Source organism: Brassica napus, chromosome A8, assembly GCF_020379485.1.
Source record: "Brassica napus cultivar Da-Ae chromosome A8, Da-Ae, whole genome shotgun sequence".
Lineage (NCBI taxonomy): Eukaryota > Viridiplantae > Streptophyta > Magnoliopsida > Brassicales > Brassicaceae > Brassica > Brassica napus.
This window is the reverse complement of record NC_063441.1, coordinates 806,607-827,227: the sequence shown is the minus strand read 5'-3', so window position 1 is coordinate 827,227 and position 20,621 is coordinate 806,607. Positions and strand designations below refer to the sequence as shown.

The 20,621-nt window shown below is 33.0% G+C and overlaps 2 protein-coding genes across 2 annotated transcripts; one reads left to right on the top strand and one right to left on the bottom strand.

Moving 5' to 3' along the window:
- Nucleotides 1-15,814: 15,814 nt before the first annotated feature.
- Nucleotides 15,815-17,347, top strand: LOC106375348 (protein BIG GRAIN 1-like B). The gene has a single exon (XM_013815230.3). It carries the CDS (start codon nucleotides 16,301-16,303, stop codon nucleotides 17,213-17,215), a length of 915 nt encoding a protein of 304 aa, XP_013670684.2. The 5' UTR covers nucleotides 15,815-16,300; the 3' UTR covers nucleotides 17,216-17,347.
- A 2,619-nt stretch (nucleotides 17,348-19,966) lies between these two features.
- Nucleotides 19,967-20,374, bottom strand: LOC125577423. The gene has a single exon (XM_048738933.1). The coding sequence runs from the start codon at nucleotides 20,372-20,374 to the stop codon at nucleotides 19,967-19,969; it is 408 nt and encodes a 135-aa protein (XP_048594890.1).
- Nucleotides 20,375-20,621: the final 247 nt, after the last annotated feature.

Genomic DNA, 20,621 nt, shown 5'->3' with positions numbered 1-20,621 from the left:
AAGAAAAAGTGAAGTTGTACATACCTTCAAGACCAGACACTGATTCCACCCACGGACCGACGGACGGCTGCGTTAATACAGGCTGAAGGCAACAAAACATGTGGCCAATCCCCAGGGCCGTGCCTGAAAAATTTTGACCCACAAAGAAATTTTTTTTTTTGGCTCTTTATAATTAAAAAAACAAAGAAAATGGTTACAGCTGCAGATTAAAGAATTGAACTCAGCACCTCGACTATGCATCTTGAGGTCCTCACCAATAGAACTATGTAAACTTTTTGTTATAATTGGCCCCCTAAATATATAAATCTTGGCCCCAAAACACATATTTTATCTGCCTCCATTCGGACACGGTCCTGGCAATCCCTGATTGGTAAGGTTGTAACTTTAAATTTTTTACCATAGAACTAAAGTTGTAGTTTTTTTTTGTAGCTGTAGATTTTTTTTGCTGTAGAATTTTGACTGTAAAATTTGAGCTGTAGTTTTGTTTTTTAAAAACATGATTTGTATAAATCAGTTGTAAAATATTACACACATTCATTAAACAATATATTAATAAATGATAAATTAAATTTATTATAATTTTTATCAGGTTGAACTAAAAACATGTTTATAAATGTTTGAGAAGTTTCATATATTCAATTTATAATATTCTATAATAGAAAGATAAATATGAATAAGAATTTTATTTTTCTAAATTAAATAAAACTTTACGTCTCTCTAAGATAATGATGCCACATCTCGTTGTTTGTCACACTATTATTTGCACCATCATTTATTTTCTATTTCTTATAAATATTATAAAAATATATCTTAAATTTGAATAATATGAAACCATAATTAATAATAATGAATTCATATTAATTCATATTTCAAAAATAATGAATTCATATTCGAATTGTATATGATATTGCAATAAGATAGTTAACTATTAGGAAAGGGAATCCTATAGTTTAGGATTGCCTTTATATTTAACATAGTCGGTTGTTTAGATATGTTAAGATTCCTAATTCATCTAGGGTTGTTATAATGCGTTGCGTATATATACGTTTGTATCTTGTCACGATGAACACAAGTCAGAGTTTACAATCTACTCTCTAGTTTCCATGGTATCAGAGCCAGGTTATTTCTGTGACCTAAACATCTACTCTCTAGTTTACAATCTACTCTCTGCTTTCTTGTTTACATTAACCAAAATGTTATTGACTACTGAATTAGTTAATATCAATATATATATTCAGAACTAGCGTTTGGTAATTATTATATTCTTTAAATAAAAATTAAGTGGAATGTTTTTTTTTTGGAAAGCTTACAAAGATTTATAAAGCATTTGTCTCTACGTTTTTTAACCAAATTGCTGTGAGCAGAATTTTTTTCATAAAGCTTGATTGCTTTATAATCAGAACTGTAGACTCAAATAGTGCTGTCGACAGCACTCACATCAGCAACCATTCACCCTCGATATTACAAAGTCATGGAACGTGCGTATGATTTATCTATTGGGCCTTTTAATATAATCCGTTTATACATTTTTGGCTTATTGGGCCTGGCTTGTGGCTCCCAATTATATAATCCTTGGCAAACTTTTTTCCAACTAGCTAGCTTATACTTTTCTGTTAATGCAATTGTTACAATATCACCACAAATTTAATTTGTTCCATACACTTGTTAAGAAATATATGTTAAGATATAAATTAAAATTTTAGATATATACACATATATATATGTGCGAATAAGTTTAGCATTAAACAAAAATAAACTTTAGTTCTTTAGATGAACACTTTCAAAGTATAAATTATACTCTCTCTGTTTTAAATTATATAATATTTTACTTTAATGCACAAATACTTTTTAAAAATATATTTTTTTTTGAAAAAATATCATCAGGGGCATTCCTGCAGATATAGTGATATAAAAAATAGAGGACCTATGTAATTGTGGATCAATTTTATTTTTTTTATTTTTCTTTCTTTTTTTTGTTTCTTTTTTTGTCATTGACATATTAATAGTGGGCAGCTGGGGATGATTTTATTTTAAATACATTGTTATTCTATTTTTTATTTTATCTAAGAGTAAATATTAAAGTTAACTAAAAATTATATTAAATTTTTAAAATGGGAGCCTTTGAAGACTCTTGCTTCATTTAGCTCTGTCGAGGAATCCCTCTGAGTATCATTAAATATAATTTAAAATTAATTAATTTAATTATAAATAAAGTAGTAAAAAGATAATTAGCTACATAATTTTTGATAAAACTAAAATTACCTAAATATGTAAAAACATCTTATATTATAAAACAATAAAATTCATTTAAACATCATACATATTGAAATGGAAGGAGTATATAGATACCTCTTACATTTTTACATCAAATATAAAATTCAATTTTTATTAGTAAATTCTAAACATACACTCTTTTCCAACTTTAAACTTGTGATTTATCTTATCTATGGGTTGGGTGATATCATTGGGCTCGAGTTGCTTCATCTCCTTCTCTGGTTCAAGTAGGTGCCTATCAGCATCCACAGCTTGGTCATCTTAACTGGCCAGTATACTTATGAACAAAATCTAACGTGTTTATTTGTTAAATAAATCAAAGTAACAGTCCACGGAAAATATTTGTTAATTTTGTGAAACTTTGCTTATTTCTTTATTCAGTGCATAAAAGTCTCAGTTCTCACAGCTCTCTATGAATCGTTGTTTGCTTCTGTAACGCGTCCAGTCTCTACTTATACCATCAATGTGTGTTTGTTTTGGCTCAAGTCAAAATCATTTTGCAAAGGAGGAAGAGAATCATATATTGCCATGTGCGTGGTCGTTTTAGTGTTGTGCTTCTTTTGGAATACCTGTTCTTTTTCTCTTTTCTTGATGAGAGTGGTTTGGGGATTTGAAATGAGAGAGACTGTTGTTTTTGAGTGACGTTTCAAGGAAAAGATTGTGTTGTCATTGTTCTTCTTTGAGTTCTGTGTCATTCTTTTCTTTTCTTGGGATCCCCAAACATTTCTTTCATATACTCTCCCGGATTTTCATAAAGAACCATTGGTTCCTGAGCTTGACCCAGCTTTCGTCTACATCAAGAAAATGGACCGCTTTTTAGCTAAACATTAATACGTTCATAAGTTCGATTATCTTCTTGATTTCTTTGTTTATAGTTGTCTTTTTTTGTATAAAATTTTACACTAAAATCATTATGACGACATGCCAAGAAGAATCTAGTTGATGGTGTTATTGACATTATCGAAAATTTTGGAGTTAGTTTAAGAAGATGGTCTAGACTCTTAATCAAGTGCCTATTTGTTTCCTCTCTCACTTACCCTTTTGAGAAATGATTGCTCTCTGTGGAATTCTAAGTTCTAACTACTGCCCGTTAGTGATTTGGAGTAACTAATACTCTTTTTGTTTCATCTTTCACCACGTTCATCAATGGTTTCCTTGTCTTTAATGATACGTGTTAAGATCGTAGTAGTCTTATTACCATGTCTTAAAAGCAATGACTGGCTAGGGATTATATTAGAGAATCCTAAAGATTTGTTGAGTCTACCAATTATATTTTACTTAGAAATGTTTGAGATGGTTATAGACTAGGTGTTCATGTCAAGAATTAGATTAGTTGACAGTTGACGCCACCTTTTGAATAATTAAGTATTTATAGGGGAAAATGATAGGCAATTAGGCTCTTCTTGACCCCATCTTCATTAGAGAATTTTAAGCTTTGATGTAATGGAATATTAAGTCTAAGTCACTTCTATGTATTAAAAACAAGTTATTGAGGTAGAAAGTATCATGATTGATTTTTGGATTAAAAGACCCTAACTCCTACGTCCTTAAATCCTAAACCCTAGTTTGAACCTTTTTTTTAAACAAAAAAAAATGTTTAAACTTGTTGAAATTTTCTTATGATTTTTTTTTATAAACTATGTCTCTTGATGAGTTGATTAAATATTGGAATCTCCTTTAATTGCATGCACAAGCTCGTATGATTTTGGAGAAGGTGTCATTTTATAATAACTGCAGTCCACACATGCGTGCAATATCTGCAACAGAGTGATTATATATTTCCAATATAAGGATATTTTCTTGTAATTGGAGTATATTGTGATAGTAGATGGAAGATGTCGTTTTCTTTTGGTTTTATCAAAATGTTTGTAATTTTCAAAAAAAAAATATAGATAGTAAATGTGCTTAATATATTTCCTTTTGTATTGTGAATGGTATTTGAACTAGGAAAACGTATTCTTAACTGAAATTTAAAACCAAATTTATTTTACTGTATGTGTTTTATAAGCCTGTTTGTGTAATTGTACACGCTAAGCACATATGAGATATCTTATTATAATATGATACGAACAGAAAGGCCGGTTTTCAGAAGAAAAAAAATGATATGAACAGAATTAATATCGTTCTACAAAAAAAAAAAATTAATATAGTTCGACAGATTAAACTGTATAAGCAAAGCAAATACTGTTTTGTAGAAAATGGAAAAACAGTAGCAAAAGTGTAACGAGGATGGGTCCGGCTAGAAAGAGAATGTTATGAGTGTGAATGTTATCAAATCGATTCCTCCAAGACTCAACTCTATCACTCTCACTTTCACTCTCTTCTAATCGCTCGTTCGTGTGATGAAAGAAAGATAACAGAAAGTAAATGACACGATGATTTGGTTACCCAGTTCGGGATCCAATATGGATCCGGTACATCTGGGGCTTGACGGCACAAGCAACAATCTTCACTAATCACTCCAAGAAGAAATACAAGACCTATCGATCAAGAGACTTATACAACCATAAGCTCAAGAACTCTCTATCTCTTTCTCTCTCTGATTCTATGTAAAGTGTTAGCTCAAATGATAGCTTTCACGTAACAGACTTCTTCTTCTCTCATCAGCTATATAGATGAAACCGGTACGCTCTGATCAGAAGCCGACTCTGATAACCAACCCGGTTATCGTCTTCTTCTTTTCTTGTACCAAATGAGTTACTAAACCAACTCCGGTTTAGCTCACTCCTATTGTTAGATGACACAAACCATAACAGTCTCCACCTTGTCACTAACAATATAAGTCTACCTCCTTATGCCGTCAAGCGTAGCTAGCTCCTTAGCACTTAGCTACTCCAAGCTCAGCCAATGCTAGCTCAAACATGGAACTCGGAATTACCTTAGTCAACATATCCACCGGGTTTGTCGAGGTATGGACCTTCTGTACATCTACCTCCCCTGTTTCGATCATCTCCCTTACAAAGCTCATCTTCAATGCAACATGTTTAGATACTGCAACATGTTTGGTTCTATCATGAAATGCATTATTCTTAGCCAGACAAATCGCACTCTGAGAATCACATCCAATGTAGACTTCTGACTGCTTGTAACCTAACTCATATGTTAAACCTCTCAGCCACAACCCTTCTTTGATAGCTTCTACTAATGAGATGTACTCAGCCTCCGTCGTAGACAAGCCAACCACAGGTTGTAGCCCTGACTTCCAACTAACTGTATTTCCTCCAACCATAAACACGTAGCCTGTAGTCGATCTTCTTCTATCCAAGTCACCACCAAAGTCTGAATCTGAAAAACCTTTCACCACAAACTTTCCCGGACCTTTCTTGAATACCAATCCCACATCTTGAGTTGCAACCAAGTAGCGTAGTATCCATTGAACTGCTTGCCAATGCTCCTTACTTGGATTACTCATGAATCTACTGACCAACCCTACTGCAAATGCAAGATCAGGACGAGTGCTGATCATCGCATACATGATGCTGCCAACTGCATTTGAGTAAGGGACCTCATCATCAGAACCTGCGGAGCCTTGCTCTCCATCTTCTAATGACTTGAGTTTAAACTGAGCACCAATAGGTATTGAGACTGGTTTAGCCTCAATCATCCTGAAAATTTGAAGTACTTTCTTCAAGTAACCCGACTGTGACAGTTTCAGAACTCCACCTGTTCTGTTACGCTCAATATCCATTCCAAGGATTCTCTTTGCTGGTCCAAGATCCTTCATATCGAACTGTGTCTTAAGCATCTTCTTTACTTCATTGATATCTTCAATCTTCCTTGATACTAGCAGCATATCATCCACGTATAGTAATAAGTAAATATACTCATCGTCTTGTGTCTTCTTGAAGTAAACACACAGATCATATTCACTCTTCTCAAAGCCATTCTTGATCATGAATTGATCAAAACACTTGTTCCACTGCCGTGGAGCCTGCTTAAGACCGTACAGCGACTTCACCAGTTTGCATACTTTATCCTCTTGTCCCTTCACAACGTACCCTTCCGGTTGATCCATATAGATGTCTTCATCTATCTTTCTATGGAGAAAGGCTGTCTTCACGTCTAGTTGCTCTAACTCCAAGTCTTTATCTACTACAATAGATAGCATCAGTCTGATAGAAACGTGCTTGACCACCGGTGCAAAAATCTCTTGGTAGTCTACACCTTCACGTTGAGAATAACCTTTGGCTACCAGTCTCGCTTTATGTCTCAGATCTTCTACTCCTGGTATACCCGGTTTTAGTTTATATAACCACCTGCATCCAATTGCCTTTTGTCCTTCAGGCAAATCACACAGGTACCACGTCTTGTTCTTATCCAACGATCCCATCTCTTCATCCATACCACCATTCCACTTCTTCCAGTCTCTGCACTTCACAGCTTCACTGTAGCTTCTAGGTTCCTCGATCTCAAGTTCCTCAGCGACAGACAATGCGAAAGCTGTCGCAGAATCTTCCGAATATCTTGCAGGCTTGACAATCTCTCTTCTGATCCTGTCTCTAGCAAGCTGATAGTCTCTCAAGTCCATAGAGCTTTCTGTATCAGCATTATCAGATTCTGACCCTTGTTGACTGACTCCACCTGCTCCCTGAACCTCTGAGCTTTCTTGAGCCACTTCTTCAATTTCAACGGAACTCTTAGTCAGACCCTGAGTTGATGAACTTGCTCCACCTGCTTCTGAAGATTCATCCTTGAGATGCTCTTTATAGAGCAAATCTTCTCTGAACATTGCATTCCTGCTGATGATGCACTTCTGGTCTTGCAAAAGCCAAACCTTGTATCCTTTAACTCCAGTAGGATATCCAATGAACACTCCTTTAAGTGCTCGCGGCTTCAATTTTCCTTGATCTATGTGAACATAAACCAACGACCCAAATCTTCTGAGATGTCGGTAACCTGGGACCTTTCCCATCCACAATTCTTCAGGGATGTTAAGATCATTTGCAGATGATGGGGTGCGGTTGATGACATAAACTGCTGTTGCCACAGCTTCAGCCCAGAACTTCTCTTCCATACCTGACTCATCCAACAAACACCTCACCTTTTCTATGATGGTCCGATTCATGCGCTCCGCAACTCCGTTTTGCTGGGGCGTGTAAGCGCATGTCCTGTGTCTCACAATACCATTTTTCTTACAAAAAACGTTAAAAGCATTATTGCAAAATTCAAGACCATTGTCAGTTCTAAGACACCTAACTTTCTTATCCACTTGGTTCTCAACTAAGCATTTCCACTCACAGAACTTATCAAAAGCCTCATCCTTAGTTGCTAGAAAATAAACCCACACCTTCCTAGAATAGTCATCTATCAAGGACAGAAAATACTGCTTCCTAGAGATAGATAAGTGAACATGGGGAGAACCCCAAAGAACAGAATGGATATACCTGAGAACCTCTGAGCTATTGTGCTTACCGACATTAAAACTCAGGCGCTTGTTCTTACCCATAACACAACTTTCGCAGAACTCCAGGTTGCTTATACTCTTCTTGTCGAGGATTCCTTTTTCCACCAATACCTTTAGGTTCTTGATACTAGTGTGAGCTAGGCGACTATGCCAAAGAGCTGTATCGTCCTTTGATACTACTGCATTTGCACTTGGCTTCACCGTGTCACCATCCAGGAGATAGAGACTGCCACAGAGAGTACCCTGTAGTGCAAGCCTCCCATTTTTGTAGAAACTTGTCTTGCCATTTCCACCTTCTTGTTTGAATCCCTGCACATCAAGTGAACTCACAGAAATCAAGTTTCTCTTGAGATCAGGGACATACCTGACATTTGTTAGCTTCTTGACTGTTCCTCCTTTTGCGTTGATCAAGATGGAACCAGTCCCTTGTACAGTGACTGCCCGATCATCAGCAAGTAATACACGTCCTCCAGTTGCTTCTATGAACTCACAGAACCATTCTCTCCTTGAGGTCATATGATACGAACAGCCAGAATCTATGACCCAGTTTTCCCTTGGATCCTGGTCAGAGATAGTCAAAGCATCTATCTCCTGCATCTTATCAACCATCACAGCAGCCTCTCCATCATCTTCATTCTCCATTTTCCTTTTCCTAGCATAACAATCCTTCTTTACATGACCCTCCTTTTTGCAGTACCAACAGGTCACTTTCGACCTTGACCTTGACCTCGATCGAGATTTGTTCTGAGGTCCTCTTCCTCTCGAGTTTTTTCTACGTTCTGGTCTTCCACGGGTTACATAAGCTTCTCCTGACTTGTGTGTTGTACTTGATTCACGAACATCTTTCAGCTCAATCTCCTTTGATTTGGCTGCATTCGTGACATCCTCCAATGTAAGCGTGTCTCTGCCATACTTCAGTGTTTCCTTGAGTTGATTGTATTGCACCGGGAGTGAACTCAGAAGCAGAATAGCTTGAACTTCTTCTGAAACAGAAACATTCACACTGCTTAACCCAGAGACTAACTTCAAGAACTCATCAATATTTTCATCAATTGATTTTGACTCTATCATCTTAAATGTGTAAAACTTGTGTTGAAGATGAATCTTATTAGGAAGAGTTTTGGAATTATACAACCTTTCAAGCGCTGACCACATCGTTGCAGCCGTTGTATATTCCTCAAGCTTCCGCAACACATGATCTCCAAGGTTTCAGGATGATCATGTTCATCGCCTTCTCAGCTTTTTCAGATCTCTCCTCTTCAAGCTTCTTGACCCGCTCCTTGAAGTCTTCTTGATCCTCATCTTTCTTTATCTCGACCTCAGATCCAGAAGTTGCCGGAGCTTCGACTAACGCATCCTTGAGCCCAAGGATCGATAGGTGTGCCGTCATACGTTTCTTCCACATCGAGAAGTCTCCTTGACCGTCGAAGCACGCGATCTTGACCTTCGCCATCGATTCCGTCATTGCTGATCGCACTCAACCTGGCTCTGATACCACTTGTTATCAAATCGATTCCTCCAAGACTCAACTCTATCACTCTCACTTTCACTCTCTTCTAATCGCTCGTTCGTGTGATGAAAGAAAGATAACAGAAAGTAAATGACACGATGATTTGGTTACCCAGTTCGGGATCCAATATGGATCCGGTACATCTGGGGCTTGACGGCACAAGCAACAATCTTCACTAATCACTCCAAGAAGAAATACAAGATCTATCGATCAAGAGACTTATACAACCATAAGCTCAAGAACTCTCTATCTCTTTCTCTCTCTGATTCTATGTAAAGTGTTAGCTCAAATGATAGCTTTCACGTAACAGACTTCTTCTTCTCTCATCAGCTATATAGATGAAACCGGTACGCTTTGATCAGAAGCCGACTCTGATAACCAACCCGGTTATCGTCTTCTTCTTTTCTTGTACCAAATGAGTTACTAAACCAACTCCGGTTTAGCTCACTCCTATTGTTAGATGACACAAACCATAACAGTGAAGTTTCGTGGATTCGAAGGGACGATCATTTTTACACTTGTTTAAAAGTTTTGAACTAATTTTTTTTTTAACTGTCAAGTTTTGAACTAATTTATCTGACTGAGTTTTTGAATCTGTCAGGGAATTGTTCTTTTGTTTTGAACTTATTTGTTTTCTAATATGTATGTATAATACTTGGATGTGTGTCTAATCTCCGAGACCGGTTCTGGTTTTACCCTTTTGCCGGAAATCCTCATTGTAAATAGTCTATTTTAACGTGAATTGAACTCAAGTGATGGTAGTTACAGCCGCAGCCCTTTTACCATTAGACTAACTCAACGTTGGTAAACCACTTTAGAACTTTCATTTGGTATTTAAATTTTAGAAAATTACTATAAAAAATGTTAATATTACATTAAAATGTTTTTACTTCTGTTAATATATTTTATTTTCCAAAACTTTTCAATACATCTATTAGTGTCTTCTTTTGAATACCCTTTTTGATAAAATGTTAGTACATTTACTTTTCAATACATCTATTAGTGTCTTCTTTTTAATACCTTTTTTTTGATAAAATGTTAGTACATTTTCTTATAACACCATTAAATCATTCGAAGCTTTCTAGCTAGGTTGTCTACGTACAAGAGTGTAGAATTATTTGTGCATTGTTTTTAGTACGCACCGCCTAATATATTTTATTTTTTATGATTAATTTATCCTTGTTTCTCATTTTGTGTACTCACTGAAAAAAAATCCAATCTTAAAACTTAGCCCACGAGAGTAATCATTTAACAAATGATCATAATTAACTTTTTGAACATGCTTATATAATCTCATTAACCCTTAATTACTCTTATTTGAATTTTGGGAGAATTCCTTTAAAATACACGGACTAATTTTTATTTACTAATAAAATACATGAACTATTTTAGATCCCCATTTAATACACGAACTAATTTTTGTTATCTATTAAATACACAAATTTTTGAAATTCGCAGGTTTTACACATAGTTTTAGACGGCGTTAACTATATTTAATGGCAGTTAGTGTTTAATTAACACGTGTTTAAATTTTGAAAATATTTTTTTTTAAATATACAAACTATTTTTTATTTGCTAATAAAATATACTAACTATTTTTGGATCTCCGTTTAATACACAAACTAATTTTTGTTTTCTATTAAATACACACTTTAAAAATTTGCAGATTTTACATATCGATTTAGACGATGTCAACTATGTTTAGCAGAAGTGAAGACAATGTTTAAATTAAACAAATGGTTTAACTGTGAAAGCACGCTCTCTGTTCCAACCTCTTTTATTCTCCAAACTATGTTTATTTTCTTTTTCTTTACTTTGATTTCCCTTTTTATCGATTTAAAGTGAAGTCGATTTCCATGTCGTGAAAAAAGACGAATAAAACTACGTAATTTTTAACGAGTTTCTGATTTTAGAATTAGTTTAGTGTTATGCATTTCTAATTCTTGTTCTTCGCTTTGGTAGTAGTGATTATGATTCAAGGTTAATTAAGTTCTACATATATTCTTTATACTATGATAAAAAAAAATTGAAATTTCATCAAAAAAAATTACACTACGGAAGCGTAATGGAGAAAAAAGCTAACAATATAATCTATCGGAGGACATTTAAGAACTTTTTTCTTCACAGTTTAACCACATGCTCAATTAAACATTAACATTATCTTTATTTCTGCTAAACATAGTTGACATCGTCTAAATCGATGTGTAAAATCTGCAATTTCAAAAGTTTGTGTATTTAATAGAAAACAAAATTTAGTTTGTGTATTAAACGGGGATCTAAAAATAGTTAGTGTATTTTATTAGTAAATGAAAAAATAGTTTGTGTATTTAAAAAATATATTTTTAAAATTTACACGTTTTAGTTAAAAACTAACGCCGTTGTCGCTGCTGTTAAATATAGTTAATGTCGTCTAAAACGATATGTAAAACCTGCGAATTTCAAAAGTTTGTGTATTTAATAGATAACAAAAATTAGTTCGTGTATTAAACGAGATGTAAAATAATTAGTATATTTTATTAGCAAATAAAAATTAGTCTGTGTATTTTTAAAGAATTTTCTGTTAAATTTTCTACTTATTTTAATCAGAAAAGGTATCTCAACCACAACGCACAAATTTACGACTATATTATTATAACTGAATAGTACGAATACGCGTAACGCATGCAAGGTGTACCATTGGTGTTATTATGATTCCCCATTACAAATTGTTATCTAATAAGATTAAGCTAATTGTTAATAGGTCAGCAGGGTCAGGCACGCTAAATTTACAAAAATATTGCGGCTAAAAGTTATAAGAAATGTTTTTAATAGAGAAAGTTCCTGTTAACTAACTGTATTTTTAATACATGTAGGGAGAATCACATGCGGAAGACTGACTAGATTAAATACTTCTCTATCACAGATTCACAGCCTTATTAAAAATTTCCACATGATTTTTAACCGAACACATTACGTGTATTTAATTGTTTAGAAATGTTATATTTTTTTTGGTCAAAGAAATGTTAGATAGATGTACAAATATATGTGTATAAAATAAATTTATTAACATGTATAGTTGACTAGATTAAATACTTCTCTATCACAGCCTTATTAAAAATTTCTACATGATTTCTAGATTAAATACTTCTCTATCACAGCCTTACTCTTCTCGGAGAGTCATTAGGCTTCTCCATACATCAAGAAAGAGTTAGTGTTGTAAATTCAATTATTATAAATTAAGATGAGCCAAATAACAATTAATTTATTTAGCTTATGAAAAGGGAATAATGGAGGTGAAAGAAATTGGGGAACATAGAATGATTTCAAAAGCATGATCGTGTGGTGAGAATTAATAATTACTTTTGGGGAAATAAAAGGCAAGATATAGATTTTAATTAATCAAAGTAGGTAACTCATTTATATGTTGTACTTGAAAAGTTATGGGTCCGATTGGTAATGGCTGTAGCTTTAAATATTTTGCTGTAGAAAAAAATTTGTAGATTTTTTGCTGTGGCTTTAGATTTTATTGCTGTAGAATTTTATTGAAGCACTAAAAAATTGCTTTGGATATTTGGCTCTGCAGAGCACTTGTACAGCTGTAGGATATTTTAAGAGCTGTGGTTTCAAAAAAAAATTTAAAGCTTGATTGCTCTGAATTTGGTGCTGTGGAAATAAATAGGGCTGTGGACAGCACCTACAGCAACTACCAATCACCCTAATACTCAACCTTCAAATTTTCGATTGTTCATAGTTTTCTAATACTCGCATGAAATAATCTACTAAGTAGGGTTAAGTTGCATATGTCATATCTCATTTGACATATATTTAAATTGGACCTTCTTATATTGCAAATTTTAAACAAATCATGGTATTTATCATTTGATAAATGCCTATATGTCTTGTAATTCCATTCCGGTTTACGTACCAATTTTCCACCATTATTTTGTTGGCTCGCTGTTGTTTTGTCGTACTAGTTAACATTTATTGGTAAGTTAATGCCTTTTTGTCCAAAATATATACATGGAATTAAATACCCTATATATTAGGTTGGCAGAAAAAAATCATGAACATAACATATTATAAGGTTAAAATTTGTAATGTCATTTTCTATTTTAGTACTTTCTCTTTTTGATATGGCAAATGAGGATAGAATAACAACATGCAACATACATTATAACTGAATTATTAAACTCTTCAATAACCATTTCCACTTTTATTAAACGTAACCCTAAGTAAAAACTAAAAAGTGACAAATTTCACATCAGCTGAAACTACGTTTTTTTTTTTTGAAACTACGTATTTCGCCGCTGCACTATGGAGATATAAATTCAAGACAATTGTGAAACCTAAAAGAGTAATTAACAATTTCCTAATTTTATTGGTAAAGATACAAAATATTTTAAAATGTATACTAAACCAGCAGGGTTGACATAAAAAAATACTAAACCAAAAAACACTACGACATCCAGGTTGAGTATATAGCGAATCAGTTGGACTAACATCGTTTCTGAAAACATTCAATTATTCAAAATAAAATAAAGTAATTAGTGTATATGAATTAGTCCATGGTTGCCAAGTACGTGGTCACTGTAGGCGTTTAAAAGCATAACTAAGAATCACTCAGCATTTATCGAACTCATAATCTGAATTTCGATGCTAAACAAAGTATATCACATGGAATAAACGGTGTATCTAGGTAGTGGCTTGCAACATAATTTCTTTTTAGAAGTGTCCGAGTGTTGGTGTTGGGTTAAAATATGTACGATCGAGCATCCCAGCCGCATTGCTTGACTATTCATGCTCTAAAGTCTTTCTTTTAGCCATTTTGATTCACATCACACCATTTCTTGCTTCTTTTCATCCCCCCACCCAAAAGCAAAATCCTATATATGTTACTTTGTATTCCTATTTCCTAGGTTTTCTAAATATTCTTCAATACTTTTTTTGTATCTTTGCTCTAGCTATCTTTTTCTTCAAAGTTTGACAAATTGTGCTTCCGTTTTGAATCTAGGAGGGTTACACTGACTACTTTATCAATTCTGAGACGGCCTTGCATTTATACGCTTCTTTTTTCTTCTAAGAATGTAAATATCATTAAACAAAATGAAGGTTGAGGTTACAAAATGGGAAACTTCTATCATATATGCATACAAATTATGATCATATAGATTATTGCAGCTTCAAGTCTTCGACTACACTAGTTTACACAAAAAAAAAGTCTTCGACTAAACTAAGCCATAAACAAAATAAAAATTACGGGAAAATGTTGGAGAACTAAATGTGTTTTTAAGAAAAAAACTTTATGAATGTGTTTTGCTATAGAAACCTAAGCTTCTTAAAGAATGTAAAGAAATTGGCTAAACTACGTCATTTCCGATACCATTTTTATGTTTACTTACTTTCAGTTTTAAAGAAACATTTATAATCTTAAAGTTAATTAACTCAGACTTAGAGTTTAGATTTGATAGTGAAGTTTTGGAAAGTGGATTTTAGGATTTTAATAAATACATATATAAATACTTAAAAATTTTAAAATAATTTTAAAAATAATTTTTGAATTACAAAAAAAAATTAAAAAAATAAATGCGAAGAAATTAAACAAAAAGAAAATTAATAATAAAAATTTGAATTTGAAAATGTATAATTAGAAAACTATATAAAAACTTTTTATTATTTATTATTTATTATTATTTATATTATATATCTATAAAGCAAGAGTATAAGTGTATTTTTCTTATTTAATGAAAAGGATATTTGTAGAAATGTCTATTTAATAAAAATAAACATGAATTATGGTACAAAAAAAAAGATAAAAGTGAAATTTCTCTGAGAATATAAATGACAACTTTTATGTCTGAGAGATTAAAAAGATATATATATATATATATATATATATATATATATATATATATATTATGTATATATGTATCTCTTTTTCAGAATACTAAAATGAACCGTAATTGTCAATTCCAGTTAAAATAGTTTAGTGTGTAGTATTTAATATAGCTAACAGTACTCACGAATATATAAACGTAAGAAAAGGAAAAGCTGTAATGGACCCAAGGATCAATACTGGATTTGCTGTAATGATTCAAGTGAGTTTTTTTATATGTAATGAAATTACAAGTACAACTTTGATTTACAAAGAAAATTAAGAAAAACGTGTCATTGGTTTATAAACACAAAAATAAAAATAAAGAAGCAAGCAAGTATGTGGTTAATTTATTAAAGCCAGCAGTGAGCAACTAAACTTCAACTACGGCTAAGTAATGTAACAATTCGAGTTATTTTTTTCCATTTAGAATTCATAAAACATAAGGAGAAGTTTGTGTGAATTTTATATGATTTAAACAAAAATAAGTAATGAGGATCTGACTAATACTTCCTCCGTTTTTTAATATAAATCGTTTTAAAGAAACTTTTTTATTCTAAATTATATGTTTTTCTATGTAAAATTTATTAATAATTAATGATGTCTAACCAATGATAATATATCTTGTATTTTTCTATTGGTTGAATTGTGGTTAGGTAAATAATTAATGATGTTTTTCTTTAAAAAATATAAAAAATTAATGATTTTCTTAATCTATGTGCATAGCTGTAAAACGACTTATATTAAAAAATAGAGGGAATATAATTAAAATTAGCAACTAGCAAATAGGAAAAAAACAAAATAAAATACGAAATGATAATTAAAAATAGCTTTCCACTTAAGTCCACATCTAAAAACTGGTTACAAATTCTATCTTTGTTTTATTTTAGTGCTTTGATACTCTCACTCATTTTCCACCAAACCCTATTGAAAAAAAAACCTACAATAAAAACTGGTGAAAGTAAAATTAATTAATTAATCATTTACAAAAGATTTAAATATACATTGCTCCCAACAACTATTTTCCAGTCTGGCACCCATTTCCACCTAAGTAAATACAAAATATTTTTTATAAGAAAAACAAATAAGACACGTGGCATTAATACCATTTGGCTGATAAAGACCCTTCACTTCTTCTTCCTCATATTACATACACACTCACACTGCTCTCAACTCTCAAGCAAACAGAAGAAGAAACAAAGCGTGCCCCTCTCTCTCTTAATCATTCTCCTCCTCCTCTATAAAAAAAAAATCAATACTCATGGATCCTTGGGATAAAACTAACTCATTAGACCACCACCACCACCGTCGCCAAGATCATCGCCATCCTTCCTTCTCCTCCACTCTCCTCGACCAAATCTACAACTCCATCGACTCCTCCTCCGCCGTTAACCGCCGCGCAGTCGCCGGAGATTCCGTTAGATCAAGGAATCTCAAGACCGCTGAGCCAGTTTTCTTCAAGCATTGGAGCTCCTCCAGCTCCTCAGACTCAAGCGGATTCTCCTCTTCCGAGTCCGACTCCTTCTACAGGCGATCTCGTTCTTCGCGTTCTCCGCCGGAGATTTGTCATCCCAAGCCGATTCGAACCACCGTCGAGAGACTCGAACGACCTAATAATAATAATAATAATAATAAAGTGAAATCGAAGGCGTTGAAGATGTATAGCGATTTGAAGAGAGTGAAACAGCCGATTTCTCCAGGCGGACGTCTCGCCACTTTCATAAACTCTATCTTCACCGGAAACACTAAGAAACCGAATAAAACCGCCACGTCATCATCCACCACTTGCTCATCCGCGTCTTCCTTCTCCAAATCTTGCTTGAGTAAAACGCCGTCGTCTAGTGAAAAATCGAAACGGTCTGTGCGTTTCTGTGAGTCCACGCGCCAACGTCAAAACTTTGATACTCTTGAGAGCCGAGTGATGGAGGAGAATCGTCGCGTGATTGAAGCAGCCAAGGAACTTATCAGAACTTACCAGAAGAATAAAGACGTCGTTAACATCATCGGCAAAGAAGAAGAAGATGATGAAGAGGACGATGACGATGGTGCGAGCTGCGCGAGCTCCGATCTGTTCGAATTGGATCATCTATCGGTGATTGGAATCGATAGTTATCGAGAAGAGCTTCCCGTCTACGAGACGACTCGTTTTCACACGAACCGTATAATCTCCAGATGAATAATTAATTATTCTCGAATTACGTATAACTAATTGCTTAGTTTCCTAATGTAGTAACTACTTACTGGTTTACGGGTGGATTAATTGGTTTTGGATTATGCAGTTTTCTGAGTGATGTTACCTATTTGCATGCCGTGTTGTTTGATCGCGTTAAATTGCCAAGCCGAACATTCTACTTAAGTTAACACCGTTAACACTGAAAAAGTTTCTATGGATTTAAAACGGAAACAACCATAAAAACCTTAAACTTTCTAATGAAAAGCAAAAAACCTTGAACTCATGTTTAAACTAAAAAATACTCAGAACTTTCAAATATTGGTCATTTTAACTCTTATTTTTTTGTGATCAGGCCATTTTAAAAACTTAAAAAGTCAATTCTTAAACCCGTGAACATCTCTTAAATTGCTAAACGACATCGTTTTAAAAACTAATCAAATATTAATAAAATAATATCGTTTTACATCTTTAAACATTTAAATTATCTCCTCTTTTGCGAAACCTAAATTTTCTAATTTTCTAATCTCTCGATCTTCTAATCTTCAAAACCGAGAACCACTAATAATGCAAAGGATGACTAGGACAATAGAGTCATTTCGGGTTCGTCGTAGTGAGAGATCTTAATTGAAATTAATTCTTAAAGAATCTACGATTGAACAACAAATCAAGTCGGTGAAGAAGGTGATAGTGAAAATAATAGTGAAACTATTGGGAATAATAATGAGGCTAAGAATAATGGTATTGGTGTCAAAGAAATTTTTTTAAATAGTATTTAAAACGATGTCGTTTAGTAAGCTAACAGACATTTATGGTTTAATAGTTGATTTTCGAATGGCCAATCAACAAAAATTGAGAGTTAAAATGGCTAACATTTAAAAGTTGGAAATATTTTTTAGCTCAAACACAAATTGGAGTTTGTTTGCTTTAATTTGAAATTTCATGGTTTTATTTGTAGTTTTCTCGATGTAAAACTAAAATTTACTTGTAAGTTATGTATTACTAATACTTTAGCTTTATTAGGCCAAGTGCAACCTGACGCTATAACATTAAAATAGTGTACGATTTTATGTTTTCACTTTCCAACCGAACGGTAAAAACAATTGTATTATAGTGTGATGCACTGTAGCGATGACAAATCTTTTTTTTTTCAAAACTGTTTTTTTGTCAAATCAAAACTGTTTATTTAAATATTATTTACCTAAAAATTATATTTGATTTATATTATTATTTTATAAGTAGATCAGATAATCTAAATAAAACTATATAATGAAGTTTAGTTTACACACTGAAAATTAAATTATAAAACAAAACTATTTATTATAACTGTTAATATAAAAAAAATTATATTTGAAATAGAAATATATTTTTATTATAGTTTTAATGTTAGTTAATAGCTTTTAGTCATAAAATAATTAGTATTTATGAAAACAAAAAAAAAATCTTAATTAATAATATTATAATAAATAATATTCATTTTAGTGTAATATTTAGTGTTGTGGTTGGAGAGTCAAAAAAATTTAATGTTAAAATTACACTAAAATGGTGTGATTTTGACATTAAAATAATGTCAAGGACTGGAGATATCCTTAGCTCCTAATTGTTATTTGGATGTGTTAATGACAATTAAACAAACTTCGAAATTAAGAGGCGCATGCGACGAAGAACGTAGAATTTTTAAGTTGAGTTGAAAAAAAAGATGCAAAAGACGGTTTTTCTACTATTTGACATTTGTCATTAATTTAGATAGCAAAAGGAGGTTGAAATTTTTTTCTTACTGACACCTGATGGGATCCACTCATAAAATAAAATAAATATTATGGCTTTTAATGGGTTTTTTTTTGAACACTGCTTTTAATGGTTTCTATTTTCAATATTTGGTACAAATAATTAACTACACCATTTATACATAGTTTTAGTGAATTAGCAACCAATCAATAATGATGTCTTGTTATATAGATTTTGAATTGTGACATGTCTTCACCTATCTCACTAGCAAAACTTCTAAGTTCTAAATAATACTAATGTATGTCAAAATAATATTATTAATTTTTCAAATTTAAACCATATCATTTAAACTTCACAAAACCTGTAGCACATGGGTTTTGTTCATTTCTCCAACTGCAAGCGATGAAGTATTATCCGTTTTGTCATCTCGCGATCTTAATTGTGATTTGTGACTAACTATTGTTCATTAACTTACGACCCTTGCGACCAGCGACCAACGACCAACGATACATAAACGATCATGGCCTTCCTCAATCTAGACTCCCTCCCACCTAATGTAATTCACTTACCAATGTTTCTGTTGTTTTACTTTCATTGGAACTACTTTAAATTTAAAAATAGGTAAAAATATTTGACTTGATGATACTAAATACTAGTAATCATGATAAATAAGCCAAGACAAGAGTGAAAGAGACATGGTCTCAGCTGTCAAATGTCATAGACAAGAGTATCCAATAATTTACTCTCTTTTACTGTTTTCTATTTATTTGATTTTAATTGACTTGATTTAGTCCGAAGTGCGACTTTAAGCTTAAAATTGGATTATACCATATAATATAAGAAAGTCATTTATACACATACTAACTCTTGTATATATATATTTTTTTTTCTTTGATAAAATGTGAATATTATACCAAAAAGGAACAAGAGTAGATTTACAAAGGCTTTAAAGCAAGAAGTTACATATGGTTCAAAAAAAATAAAAAACCAAGATGGAACTAGAGCAACCTAAAAATTAGTCAACATGATCTAGGCGAACCTAAACCACTGAGATAAGAGTCCTTGACAACGCTTATGGGGTAAGCGAGCAAGGAGGGTGTCCCTCAAAGTCCTGTCGATCCTACTAAACAAAACAGATGTGGATGCAGAAGAACCATTGTGGAGTCTGCTGTTCCTTTCTCCCCACAGGAGGAAAACTAACGCCTGAACAAGAAGCTTCTTTACCGTTGCTGAGAGGCCTGGCGTGTCAGTGAGCATCCAAGCGATAAGAGAATCCCAGTTATGGAGAGTGAGGTTCTGTTGGCCAAGGCGAGGGAGAATGGCTGCCCATATCTGAGCAGCAACGCTACAATGCAGGAACACATGGTCACGAGATTCCAGCCCAGATCCACACAGACAGCCAACTCTCGTATATATAGAAAAACCGTTTGATGTCATAAGAAAAAAACTGTTTTATATATAGAAGTTACAGTCGTTTTCCATATAAAACTGTATTTGAAGACTAACCTACCATGATCCAAGAATGTTAAAATTCAACAAATGATTTTTGTACTATGCATCTTAAATAATTCTAACTCACGTAAGTTGAACTCCAAATATGTTTTTTTTTGTCAGCAGTTGAACTCGAAATATGAATTCATCGTATATGCATATAAATAAAGAAGGTTTAATATTAGCCTAATCA